The sequence below is a fragment of the Platichthys flesus genome, chromosome 6 (genome assembly GCF_949316205.1).
Source record: "Platichthys flesus chromosome 6, fPlaFle2.1, whole genome shotgun sequence".
Taxonomy (NCBI): domain Eukaryota; kingdom Metazoa; phylum Chordata; class Actinopteri; order Pleuronectiformes; family Pleuronectidae; genus Platichthys; species Platichthys flesus.
In genome coordinates, this window is record NC_084950.1 from 1,477,068 (window position 1) to 1,490,564 (window position 13,497).

General features: G+C 46.1%; 1 protein-coding gene across 2 annotated transcripts in view; it reads left to right on the forward strand.

The window, feature by feature from the left end:
- The first annotated feature begins 1,567 nt into the window (after positions 1 to 1,567).
- Positions 1,568 to 13,497, forward strand: part of zfpm1 (zinc finger protein, FOG family member 1) — a 72,936-nt gene continuing 61,006 nt past the window's right edge. Inside the window, exon 1 of one of the 2 annotated variants that reach the window (XM_062389066.1) lies at positions 1,568 to 2,273. In XM_062389066.1, the coding sequence (XP_062245050.1) occupies positions 2,234 to 2,273 (40 nt within the window). In that variant the 5' untranslated portion in view covers positions 1,568 to 2,233. The remainder of the gene's footprint in view (positions 2,274 to 13,497) is intronic. The other variant, XM_062389065.1, reaches the window with a different exon arrangement.

Genomic DNA, 13,497 nt, shown 5'->3' on the forward strand with positions numbered 1-13,497 from the left:
ATCAAAAAACATCATGACAAATTGTAAAAGCAACAATAATTTAAAAAAGTTTAACTGTAAACATTCACCATCATATCTCCATGCATCTGAATCGTGATGTGCTGAAGCTGCAGCATTGTTCATATCTGCAAAGTTTAAAAAGCATGAGAGGAGTTTGTCGGTCGCTTTGAGAGGTGGGTTGGTCTGACAGATGACCACTAGATGGCAGCAGTGAAATGCTCTTTTCTCTCGGTTCACGTTGAGGGTGGCAGTGATGCAGGGGTTGCTGGTTCAAATATCTTGTGAAGCAATGACAAGCAGTTACCTGAAGGACAGTACACGGTCTTTTGTCTCTGTCCAATGAAATGTGAGATTTTCAGTTGTGTTCTTTATTTTCTGTCAAAATACAAACCTGAAGCAAACTCAAATCTGTTCTTACTTATTTTTGTTTTTAGAAATGAAAGACACATTTACATGTGTGTCTTTAAACCATCAATAAAGAAATAATTATATTGCTGCTATTGTTCTTTGTAATGCAATAACTTCTGTTTGAGTCATCCATGCAGGAAACCAAGCACCCTGTCCTCGGCCCGAACGGAAATCCCTGCTAATCTCATGTCTGTATCACAGAGAAACATGATTCAAAGCACAATACAGTAAAATTAACCAGCACCCCATGTATCACACTTTATAGAAACAATAATGTGTTAATAATATATAACACCAAGTTAAACCAGGTGACATTTACCTGGTCAAAATAATCATGTGGATAAAACTCAGATCTTTGAATAATGGGCGTAATTAATGATATTTAAAATGGAGAGTTACAAAATATATTCCATCTTCTGGTAGAAGTTGGAAGTGTTTATGACAGCATATTGATTTTCGCAGAATAACACCAACATATAATTTAGACGCACAGACTCAGGCATCCTACATATCGTAGGGTTTCATCAGGTAGAACTCATTCCTCTTCTCCATCGATTTAAATGGTCCGAGTCCTGTTCACATATATCCTGGTTCCCCTTCACGGTATTGTACAGTACGTCATTTACCAAACCATTGCAATGGTACGCTCCCACCTATTATTATTATTATTATTATAAAACAACAAAAATAATAACAAGAAGAATATAAAGACAAAGTGTTATACAACAGAAAACAAATGGTTGTAATACAGAAGGAAGGACAATCATAATAATCATAACAATAGAGGTAATAATAATAGAGTTAATAATAATTAAAAATAAACATGTTTTAATGTACTGCATTATATATAATTGTTTCTATTTTACGTTTGAATTGGATTATTTGAATTAATAATTGTCATTTAGATTATTATATCATTATATTTCAATTCATAATTTTTAAAATAAAACAGCTTCCTCTACAACGTAGAAATGTGAATACATTTTTAACTTTCTCCCAAAATGTAAATGGTCGTTTTATCGTTTTAATATTGTAATATTAATTCATGTTTTTGTGTTAATCCTATTTGTCTTATTCTGGTTTGATTTACTTTGTTTAATCAGTTTTATTCGACTTTATTTTATTATCAACGCGGTGCGCGTGTGAGCCAATGGCAGGCGGATGCGGCGGGTGACGTCAGACGCAGGGGGCGGGTCCCCGCGGCACGTACGCGGCGCGCGGCGCTCCGCTTCATTGACGCGGCTCCGCGGGTCAGACACGGTGCATGCGGGAGAGAGGGCGAGCGAGCCGGGCACAGGAAGCTCCACACAGACCCCCCAGCTCCAGCAGCTCCAGCTGCCCCAGCAGCTCCACTCCGCGGGACCTCAGCCACAACTTTACCACCGCTTTATCCCCGTCCGCGGCCCCGGAGGACAGCCGCGGTGCTCGCTCTCTGAGCCGGCGGTAGGTGCGTCGGCGCGGGGCGAAGGTGCAGAGGGAGGGGGCGAGCCCGGTGAGGGAGGAACCGAAGAACCGGAGAGGAAGGTGACGGCTCGTCCGAGGGGGAGACGGAGACACGCGGACCGGCAGCGACGAGGACTCGGTTCACGGACTCAGCCACAGGTCGCTCCCCCGCAAGCAGCAGCAGCGGCACCGCGGCGGAAGAAGCGAAGTGCCGGCGGGTCATGCGGATTCCTCCGGTTCGCTGCTTGGAGCGGTGAGTCGGTACCAGCCGAGAATAAGACGAGGAAGAGGCAGAAGAAGAAGAAGAACCGCCCCGGACCCGTGTCGTCCAGCTCCGGCAGTCCGTCCCAGCGGGCTCCTGACCAGCGGGAAGAGAGCCACCATGTCCCGGAGGAAGCAGAGCAAACCCCGGCAGATCAAGCGTAAGGAACAAGTTCATTACCTGCTTGTTGTTGGTCGCAGACGCGTGTGTGTGCTTCTACCACTAGTGCGTGTGTGTGTGTGTGTTTTATATGCAGTGTGTGTCCAGCGGAGCTTTTCTGACCCGTGAGTCCGACACAAAGTTGACAGTGTCGGCTGTAACCGGCCTGTGAACCAGGGGCGAGCACCTGACCCGGACCCGGTGGGTTCATGGCACAACGTGCGAACACAACCGGGACTCGAACACACAAACACTTTGACTACACCGGAGAACTAAACTCGTCAAACTGAGGTTTCTCTTAGAATAAACCTCCTTAGAATAAAACCTCTTCTCCGCGTCCACGTGACACCCGAGGCCGTTGTTTTCACGTTAACTTCTCCTCCATCGAGTCCCGCGCGGTTCTCCGGTGACCCGGTTCGTGTGGGGTCAGAACTCATGTCCTCCAGCTCTCTGTCCGGTTGGCAGCTGCTTCTGAAGCCGCCGCTTCCTGTTTCATTCTGTTGTGGAAACGTCCGTGTTCTCTGAAGCAGCCGATGTGCGCGCAGATACCGCAGCGATCCGATGTGAAGCCGAGATACAGATTCAAATTGGATCTTTTTTTATTTGTTTTCTGTCTGAGCCGTGCAGCGCCCCCCCCCCCCCCCCCCACGGGCTTTTCACTTCTCTTTCCCAGAGATGGGGCGTCCGATACGGGGCCTGGCTGATCCTCGCTGCTGATAGCTGCTCACAATTGGATCTTTTCTTTTTTCATCCGTCCCTCTAACTCAATAATGCGTCTTACGGCCGCTTGGAACGTCCCTCGTCTCGGTCTGGTCTCCTGACGAGAGCTTCCTGTTTATAGAGACGTGTGAAGCTTTATCGCTGCAGAACCGATGCTCCCAGTTTATATAGAAAACACATTAATCATGTATGTTGTGCTCGTTGTGAATTTACTGTGAATTCACCGGAGTTCGGAGAGAAAAGTGTGGATGTGTACATTTGGAAATTGAAACCATGACATCACTGTTTGTTTTAGTAAGTTTTTATCACGTTGAACTATTAATACTAATAATAATAATAATAATCTTGACATCGTGTTAGCTGAAACCTGCTCTTTCAAAAAGCAAAATTTAGCAGCAGATTACTTTAATACAGATTAATGGGATTTGTTGAGTTGACACTTATGATAGGATCCTGAGTGTCTTTAAATCTAAAGGTAAAATTAGAGAGAAACCAAAGAAATATTGAATCTACAAAGTAGTTACACAGATGTGTGATTTTTGTTATTTAAAGAAATGCCCTCACAGGCCACATTTCTCTCTAATGGTCACAACAAGTCCAGAGGAAGAGATCAGTGTTTCCATCAAGCTACCGAAGCAGTGAAAAGTCTGGAGAATTGGGTTCGGACACTTTCTGTAGTGGAGGTTTTTCCCCGTGGCGCAGCAGCAGCAGGAGATCGTTCCGGGTCAGACTCGTTCCCAACAGCAGGAACGTGTGGGGAACATCCAGCAGGAGGTCGGACACAACGTTCGATTCCTGCAGGGTTTGTGTTCACAGCCCATCCACACCGGCAACAAGCCCGTGTTTCAAGTGGATGTGTGTGTGTGTGGCGATCAGGTGAATCTGCTGAGGATTTCTCCAGATGACGTTTTTTCTGGAGCGCCACGAGGAGCCTTTAGCGATTGTCACTTCCTGTTTGTCCATATCTGTTTCCATAGAGAGGCCTATCAGCTGTGAACTCCCAGCAGACACCTCCACTGAAGCCAGCAGCCAGGCCTGGAGATGTATTCCAGACCCCGGGGCTGATAAACCCAGGCTAGACTTGGCGTGTATGCAAGAGAGAGAGAGAGAGTGTGTGTGTGTGTGTGTGTGTGTGTGTGTACATGTGTGGGTCTCTGGGGTGTCATGGCCGTCTTTATCAGTGCTCCTGGTCCACCGTGCTTCCCCGTGCACCGGGTCCCGGCTGCTGTCGAGGCCAGCGAGGCTCTCAGCCCCGTGACTCTCTTGTGATTTGGCAGACATTTTGATAGGAGGGAGAGAGAGTGATAAGGACTTTGTTGGGCTGGGGTGTGTGTGTGTTTGTGTGTGTGTGTGTGTGTGTTTGTGGGGGGGGGGGGTTCAACTGAAGTAGGGGTGCCACCACCACCACCACCACCACTACTACCATTACTACTCATGCATTGTGTCCACCATGTTGTTTCCAGCGTGCTCGTACTGATATGACAGATGCCAGCCGGGTCACAGGGTTTTATTATCGCAGTAATACAGCCCCGACTTCCTGTTTGATAATGATTCATACGACTCATTAATGCTGTTTGACATTGTTCAACTGATGGTTTGTTCTCACTGGTTTCTTCACTCCTACAGCTGGGATCCAGTGTTTTTTTTTTCTGGTGTTAAACTGGTCTTAATGGAAAGTCAGCGGCGCCTTCACAGTAAAAGCTGTAAAACAGTAACTGTGAATTCAGTGTTGAGGTTTGAATTATGCTCTGAAGATGAAGAATGACCCCGGCTTCATGCTCCCTCTCCTCCAGCCCCTGAAGCTGAGACTTCTGTAAACAAAATGTCTCAGTTCCTGATTGGTTCCCATCCGTCACCTGACTCCACTGCCAGCGGTAAAGAGTCACTAACACTTAATACCAGTAACAGTTCCACTTTGTTGTTCCTTTTCACCATCGCTGATCCTCTTGTGTTGGACTTTGTGTAACTAAGCAGTAGTGGTAAACAATCTACTTCCTGTTTACATCGCAGGACCAGCGTTTATAAATGTGTTCTCAGGTGTGTGAGTGTGGACGTTGTTTACATTTGATTGGATCAGTTTCAAACTTTTCATCACATGATCACGTCCTGTCCTCATCATACGTACGCTGGACACTGATTGGTTAATGGATTGGTCTCTGTCAGATAACACCATGATACTTTTGGTATGTTTATGCATTTATTCTTTTATTCTATTTATCTATTTCATCATCAGAACAATTTAAAGTTGCAGAATAACTTCTCCCACCAGTTGTTTGTCTTCTTCTCTTGTCAAAGACTCAAAGACTGAAAATCCTGTTCTTGTTATTAAGTGACTTGGTGGGTAAATGGATGAAACAACCGTTTTTTTTCAGTTAAAGTTAATTCTAAGTCAGTTCTCACGTATGTAAAAGGATCTTCTGTGGAACTGGTGGTAGCCTGTGATGACGAGGAGGTGACAGGTGCTTCCTGCTGTTCAATGAAGATCTGATCTTTTAGATTTGATTATTTAATCAGAAGATTCCCTGAAATTCAGTATTAATTAAGTTCTGAATATTGTTCTTGTATCGTATGAAGTTTTATTTTGGCACCAGTTCAAACTCAAACAAATTTCAAACTGGTATTTCTTGTGCTCCTCCTACAACTGGAGTCGTTTGTCAGTAGGAAGCTTTCACTCCTGGTTCTCTGCCCTGAAATGACCTGTTTTAAAAAAGAAGAAACACACAGAAAAGCAACAGTTAACAGCAGCAACAGCCCCCCCACCCCCCAAACAACAGAGGTGTACATTAAGACAACACTGCCTGGATCTTCTTGGATCCCCCCCCCCCCCCTCTTCCCAGCAACGACAATGGATTAAGTCCAGGGTTTTCTGGAGGCCCAGAGCAGAGGAGGAGAAGGGGGTGTTTGTGTAGCAGATAGATATTTGTCTGTGTCTCTTTGTGCGTCATCCTCCCCAACGGTTGGTGATCCTTCAGCCTGATAAGGCGTCTCTCCTCGATGGGGAGATAGCAGGCAGGCAGCCCACTGAGGCGGGATCCCTGGGCTTATATTTTGGCGGTTGAGATTGGAGACGTGATAAAACTTGGCGGCGATCGCTCCCGCTGATACGGCAGAAAGCAAAAGAGAGAGAGGGAGGGGGGGGGGGGCTGGGCAGATGGAAGGAGAGATGGAGGATGGAGGATGGAGGGCACGTTGTAATTACATCTGGCATGTGCATGACATTTTCCCAGCGTTGTCATGTTGTTGTTGGTGGTTTTGTTTGCGATTGGCTTGGAGGGGGGGGATCTCCTGATAATTAAAAGAAGAGAAGGAGCGGAGGGAGAGCAGGAGAGACAGAGATGTGCTGTGATAACAGGGAGGAGAAGAGGAGGAGTGGAGGTAGATAGTGGGAAGAAAGAGATAGAGAGGAAAAAGTGTGTGGAATACATAAATGGTGGATGAATGTGGTGTGGTGTGTTTTTAATGGCAGCCCAGCCAGCTGCTCCCCCCCCCCCTCCTGTGGAGATGCAGGAGGCTGATAAGGAGGCCTGCTGATCACAGGGAGATAACGCTGAAGATCCTCGCTGCTGATTGGCCGGCTGTGTGTGAACGCTCGGTGCCTGTGACATCAGAGCTGGAGCTCAGAGGTCAGCATGAATAATACGCTGCCTCCCACAGCTCAGAGCAGGACGTCTGCTGGGGCCCGACAAGGAAACCAGCACACTCACCTCCTCCTCTCCACACTTCCTCCTCCTCTTCTCCTCTTCTTCTACACCTTCTCTTCATTTTCCTTTTTAGAAAACAATGAGTTTCTTTGAAGCTCACAGAGAAGATGGCTTATTTAATGTTTAGGTAAAAGTTGTGTTTAGTTTAATGTGTGTGTGTGTGTGTGTGTGTCTCTCTCTGACCAGGCGGAGGTCACATGATCGGTCTATGGACACACAGTCGAGAGATTAATTCATTCTTTGTGAGCCAAAGTAAAATAAAACACACAAGCACGTCTAAATTCCACCGACATACACACAAACGCACACCCAGAAGACTCACACAGTGCCTCTGTGGCTGCCTTCCCCTGTGTGTGTGTGTGTGTGTGTGTGTGTTCTCTCCTTCTTTGTTCTGCTTTTAGCTTGATGTGAACTTTCGATAAGCCGCGGGGCCTGATCTCCGGTGCAGATAGAGATGGCCAAGTGAGATTAGAGTTGTTATCAGGCAGGAGCAGGCCGGAGCTGAGGCTCCACTGCAACAACAACAGGCCCAGGCAGCAGCAGCCGGGCTCGGACCCTGGCAATCAGTCACAGCCCTAATGGGATTAATGTTGTTGTATAATTAGATGATAGGTGTGAATGCATTTCTTTTCTCCCTCAATCTTTTCTCCCACCCCCCCCCCCCCCCCACCACCCACCGCGTCTCCTCCCTAACAAGCATTGTCATTGATTAATTTAATTAGAATTAATACCACGTATTACTCATCTCAGATTCTGTGTACGATAAGCACAGACATGTTGGGAAATGTTTGGTGTTTTCGGCGATGACTATCTCCAGGGTGGTTTTTCTTTAAAGTGATTTTTTTTTATTTAAACCTTCTTCTCTGGTTGAGGCGTGAAACATGAAGTGGGAGGGGGAGACGGGGAGGAAAGCAGCAGCATCAGCAGGATGACTCGCTCTGCGTTGATCTGACAGATATCAAACTGGAGAGATGGTGGCTGATTGGGCGTCAGACGATTCTCATGCCCGCGATCAGATAGCGTCATGTGTGAGCCGCAAATGACGGCAGTCCGTCATACCCACGCACGCACCCAGCTAATGTTGTGTGTGTGTGTGTGTGTGAACGGGGTCATGGTCAATAGTGTGTAGGTCGTGTGTGGCCGACACACTGTTGAACTTGACTTGTTAAAAATGGGCCTTTCGAAAAGCGGCAGTTCTCAGGTCAGTCAATCAAGAGAAACGTGGAGGTTGTGCTCCTGTTGACGGGTTTGTGTTAATGTGTGTTTGCACTGTGGCTGATGGAGAGTGTGTGTGTGTGTGTGTGTGTGTGTGTGTGTGTGTGTGTGTGTGTGTGTGTGTGTGTGTGTGTGTGTGTGTGTGTGTGTGTGTGTGTGTGTGTGTGTGTGTGTGTGTGTGTGTGTGTGTGTGTGTGTGTGTGTGTGTGTGTGTGTGTGTGTGTGTGTGTGTGTGTGTGTGTGTGTGGTGGACCCACTAAAGGGGGAAGCGGGCAGGGTTACAGAGGAAACACCATTTGTGTTCAGTGTGTGGATGAGTTATTACTCTTTCCTGCTATTTACCCAGGGGACAGCCTCGTGGTGAATTATGGTTCCTCAACGCGCCGCCGTTGTAAACGCTTTCACCCTTGACCTTGGCGCTGACGCCTCCTCGCAGGGAGGAGAGGAGAAACGCCACTTCGACCACTGGTAGCGTAATCTACGTCCAAACTGTTTGCTCGAGTGGTAATCACCAGCGGGCCGGCTCCTCCCGGGAGCTTGGCGAAGGGCTTAACTCGCGGCCGGCACGCTCTCTGTTCAAGCCGGCGGATGTTTAACCAGAGAAACCAAAGTGTCCGTGTCTTGTCCCCTCGAGGCGCCGTCCAGCTGAGGCGTGAAAAACACACGAGCGACCATCAGTGATTCAGGGACGTCAGAGTGGAGTGAGCATAAAACCTCACTCAGTCAAAACGTGGAACCCGTGGCTCTGATCTGTGGTCCGAACGGCTGTGGACAACCGAAGGACCGTGCGTTTGTGTGCGTGTGTGTGCGTGTGTGTGCGTGTGTGTGAGTGTGTGTGAGAAAGAGGCAGCCAGTGTTATGACAAGGCCCCCCCAGTGGCAGAGATAAGACAGACCATTTGCTCCTACTGTGCTGAGCGCTCTGTTCCAGGGTGTAAAGGCAACCTGGGCAAACAACACCACCTGACCTGCTTTTACAGCCACGCACACACACACACACACACACACACACACACACACACACACACACACACACACACACACACACACACACACACACACACACACACACACAGAATTGACAACCACCCCCGACAATTAAATGCAACCGAATTCACCGAATCACTGATATTAAAACCGAACAAACAGACAAAGAGTCAAAGGTCGTGGCAGCCTGACAAGACGAGGGGAGGGTGTGTGTGTCTCTGCCTGTAAAGAAAATAAGATCGTGACACACACTCGTACACACAAAGACACACATTCAGTCGCACTGACCTTTGAACCCATGAGCACCTGCTCCTGTTCACTTGGCCTCAGACTGGAAAAAAAGCCTCATGTCACTGCTGCTGGGAAACCTTGTATTTAAGTAGTTAACCAGTTAACTTCTGATGTGCATTCAAAATCCTTCAGAATAAAATACAGGCATTTAGGGCTTTGACATTTATCTTCCGAAATAATTTTATAACATTTAAAAATAAAAGTGACAATATCAAATTTCTTGTTTTGTTGCAGGAAGCTGTTTATATTTTGTGTTCATGTCTGAGTTGAAGGCTCGTCACCTACTTCCTCGTTGTTTGTCTTTTAGTCTGAAGGTTTATGCAAAAACAGATTTCCATAAAACGTTGTGTGTGTCCGGATCAACAGACGATTCAGGTCTTAGCTTAATATGCGTGAGAGGGTGTTTTTATGACATGTTTGTTGATTTCTCATAGAATAATAAAGTGTGTTTCATGTGATGCAGCGGTTGGGCTTCCCCCCCCCCCCCCCCCCCCACTAAATATAGTTTCTTCTGGTTTCAAAAATCCAAGATGGTGCCGGAGACAACGGATCATTATGGAGTAAAATCTGGCTGATGACAGTTTAAACTTGAGAGTTAGATTTTCCTTTATTAAGTGAAGGGAAGGATCCAGGTCTGTTTGAACAGTTAAGTCCAGGAGAGGAGGAGGTAGTTGAGGAGAAGAGGAGGAGGAGGAGGAGGAGGAGCTGGAGGAGCCTCTTGGGGGCCGCAGACAACAGACGAGGTCTAGACCAGTGGCTCCTACCACCGTCTATACACACACACACACACACACACACACACACACACACACACACACACACACACACACACTCACACACTGATGACCTGCACACTTGATCATTTTCAGGCCTTAAAAATCCTCCGGAAACGTTTTTATTAAAATCACATGTTGTGACCGAAGCACCTGAGCCTGTTGTCGCTGCAGTTCCTCCGGCTGCCAACAGAGGGCGATAAAACTCATTAAGTGGTTTACTCATGTTAAATTTAATGTTTTTATGTTTGATTATATTTATCAATGTGAGACAGAGCCGGGCCTCGAGTAACGTATCAGGCTTCCCCCTCTCCTTGTGTCTCACTATCTCTCCCTCTGTTTCTCTCTCTCTCACTCGCTCTCCCTCTGTTTGTCTCTCTCTCTGTTTGTCTCTCTCTCCCTCTGTTTGTCTCTCTCACTCTCCCTCTGTTTGTCGCTCTCTCATTCTCTGCCTCTCTCACTCTCTCTGTGTGTCTCTCACTCTCTGTTTGTCTCTCTCTCTCTCTCTCTCCCTCTCTTCCTGTGTCTCACTCTTTCTCCCTCTGTTTGTCTCTTTCACTCTCTGACTCTCTCACTCCCGGTCTCTCTGTTTGTCCCTCTGTGTCTCTCTGTCTCTATTAGTCTCTCTCTCTCTCAGTCTCTATTAATCTCTCTCTCTCTCTCCCTCTCCCTATCCCTCTCTCTCAGTCTCTATTAATATCTCTCTCTCTCTCTCTCTCTCTCTCTCTCTCTCCCCCCCCCCTCTCTCTCTCAGTGTGTACATTATGACTCATGTGAGTCAGTAGTGCTGCAGTGATCCGGGCCTTTAGATTGCTTTGTGCTTGTGTAAACCGTGGTGCTCTGGCTCCCTGACTGATAAGTGAGCTGCCAATCAAATGGTGGTGTGTGTGTCTTTGCAGTGTGTGTGTGTCTTTGCAGTGTGTGTGCAGTGGTGTGATAGGTGTGCGTATCTGGCCTATGCTCCCAGACTACATGGAATGTGTGCCACAGGTGATCAGAAATCACATTTGCAGGATTTAATATAAATCAGTAAATTAGTACAAATGTTTAGTTAAATTACAATCAATCAAACTTTATTCACCTTTACAGCTCAGTGCAGCTCAGACTGAACCAATAAACAATGTAGAAACAATATTAACTTCTGGGGGCAGATGCTGACATTAATAATAATTCAAGTACTGATATTTAGAGAATTAAAAGCTAGTTATTAAACCTTTGTTATATTGCTAATGATGAAAATTGTATTGTGATGTTTTATTTCCCCACCTATACCTGAAGCATCCGTTTAATATATTCAATATATCTTATAGTTGAATTAAATCCCTTTTTGGAAAAATGAATATTTTAGATTATTTATATCTATAATGAAACATCCTCATCAAAATAATCAAGATATTGATATATTGAAACTGAATGATTGCTATAATTATTGATACGGTTTTCATGCACAGTCCTACCTTAATAAATACATATTTAATATGTCTTATATTTAAATTGAGCCTCGTCTGACCTCACAGGAGAAATGGACTAATTTGAAATGAGAGGAAAGTTGATTTTTAGCAGCTACAACAAGATCGTTAGTTTCTGCAGTGAAACGACCTCATCAAAGCCTTTTCAAAATAAATCTTCACTCCTTAATTTTCCTCCTGTCTGTTTGAGTGTTGTTTGAGACCAGTGGGGGGGGGGGGGGGAATCTCCAGCGATCTGTAGAACTTAACGTCAGATTAATGAAGCTGTAACATGATTCTAATGTGAGGGAACAGAAGCAGGAAGTGCAACACAGACATCAGCTGTTTGTTATTTATATAAACTTTATTATGTTTGCTTCTTACATCTCTCTTTTAAATCACCTCCTCTCAACCCTCTGCTGTTATTTTTTCTCCACTCTCTTTATCTCTCCCCTTCTGCCTCCACTTCTCTATCACCCCCTTCTTTTCTTCTAGCCATAGCCCCCCCGCCCCCCCGCCCCCTGTCTCCAGCCAGACCCCTAGCCTTGGCTAACCAGGTCTTGGCAGTATGATAATGTGGAAAGTTGAACTGGCCCCATTACAGCGAGGCTGATGGTAGGGCCGATAAGGCCGTTGATAATGGGTGCAGATAGCGCTGACACAGCGGTCCAATAGCCGAGCCCTGCCCCCCCTCCTCCACCCCGCAACCCCCACCCCCCCATTATCATTCCTGCCCACCGATGGGCTCCCAGAACGCTATCTCCTCTCCATTTCCACTCCTGCGACAGATAAGAATGGAAATACTGACTTCATAGCTGACTGATTAAAGTGTCTGCCTTTCTTGATAATACACAGATAAATTATGTTTTTTTTCCCCCTCTTCTTCGTTTTCCCTCCCTCTCTCTATCTAGAAAAAGGGTGGGGCGCAGCAGGAAGAAGAAAAACCCTCTCTCCTCTTTTCATTTATCTTTTCTTTTGTGAAGCGCTTTTTTTTATTTTTTAGGGTCGAGGAGGGAGATGAAGTGCAGAAAGTAAAGGGGGGGGGGGTGGATTCTGTAGTGGTCATACCAATGGAGGAAGAGTATTGAGATGGGGAAGCGTTATTATTTACAGATCTTGTGGGGCAATGTAGATGTGTGAAAATGGCGCCGGGCACAAAGGCCATCAGCACCAGGCCGAGTGTAAGAAACGTGTATTACTGGCTTTTGCAGTCATTATAAAGGCAACAAGCGTGGCTCTAGGGGGGGGGGGGGGGGGGCAGAAGGGCCTATTTGCAGCCCAGTGAACTCCCACTGCAGCTACAGCTGTTTCCAGGTTGACTTTTTATCACTGATCGCCCCAGTTTGATACCAGGAAAGATCCCCTGATGGATATGCTCACTGCATCCAAATCCTCTAACCCATTTGCTTTTTATTCCTCCTACACACACACACACACACACACACGCACACATGCACACAAACACACACCCACCACCAGCAACCTCCATCTCCCTCCCCTCTCTTATCTTTAGCTCTCCAGCTCTCTGTCTGTCCAACTGAACTTCTGTCCTCCTTCCTCCTCCTCCTCCTCTCACCCCTTCCTCCCTCTTTTCCATGAGGAGAAATTCCCCCATCTGCTCGATCTACTCCCCCCCACCCCCCCCCCACCCCTGATCCATCCATCCTGAATCAGAATGGTAGAGATGAGGGCATCTGTCAGCAGTTTGGTTTAGAAGTGAACTATAAACAGGTTCATTAGTTCACTCTCCTGAAGTTATTGGAAAAAAAGTATATTTATCTGAATCAACTGTGGAAGCAAATACATGTTTTACATTAAAGTCTCCTGATGAAAAAACATTTAAATTCACTTTATCCAGATTATTATTTTGATCTGCACCGAATTGCTCACACTCAAAAATATCAGTCCCTTAAATAAATGAAAACATAACTTCCATGGTGGAGGTGATAATAAACAGACATTAACAGCAGCAGCAGTAGTAGAAGTAGTAGTTGTTCTAGTAGTATTTTGTTTTTGTTCTGTACATTTCAAGTGAACCTCTATATCTCTGTACTTGTTTCACACCAATAATAGAACCTTTGATTTAAAAAA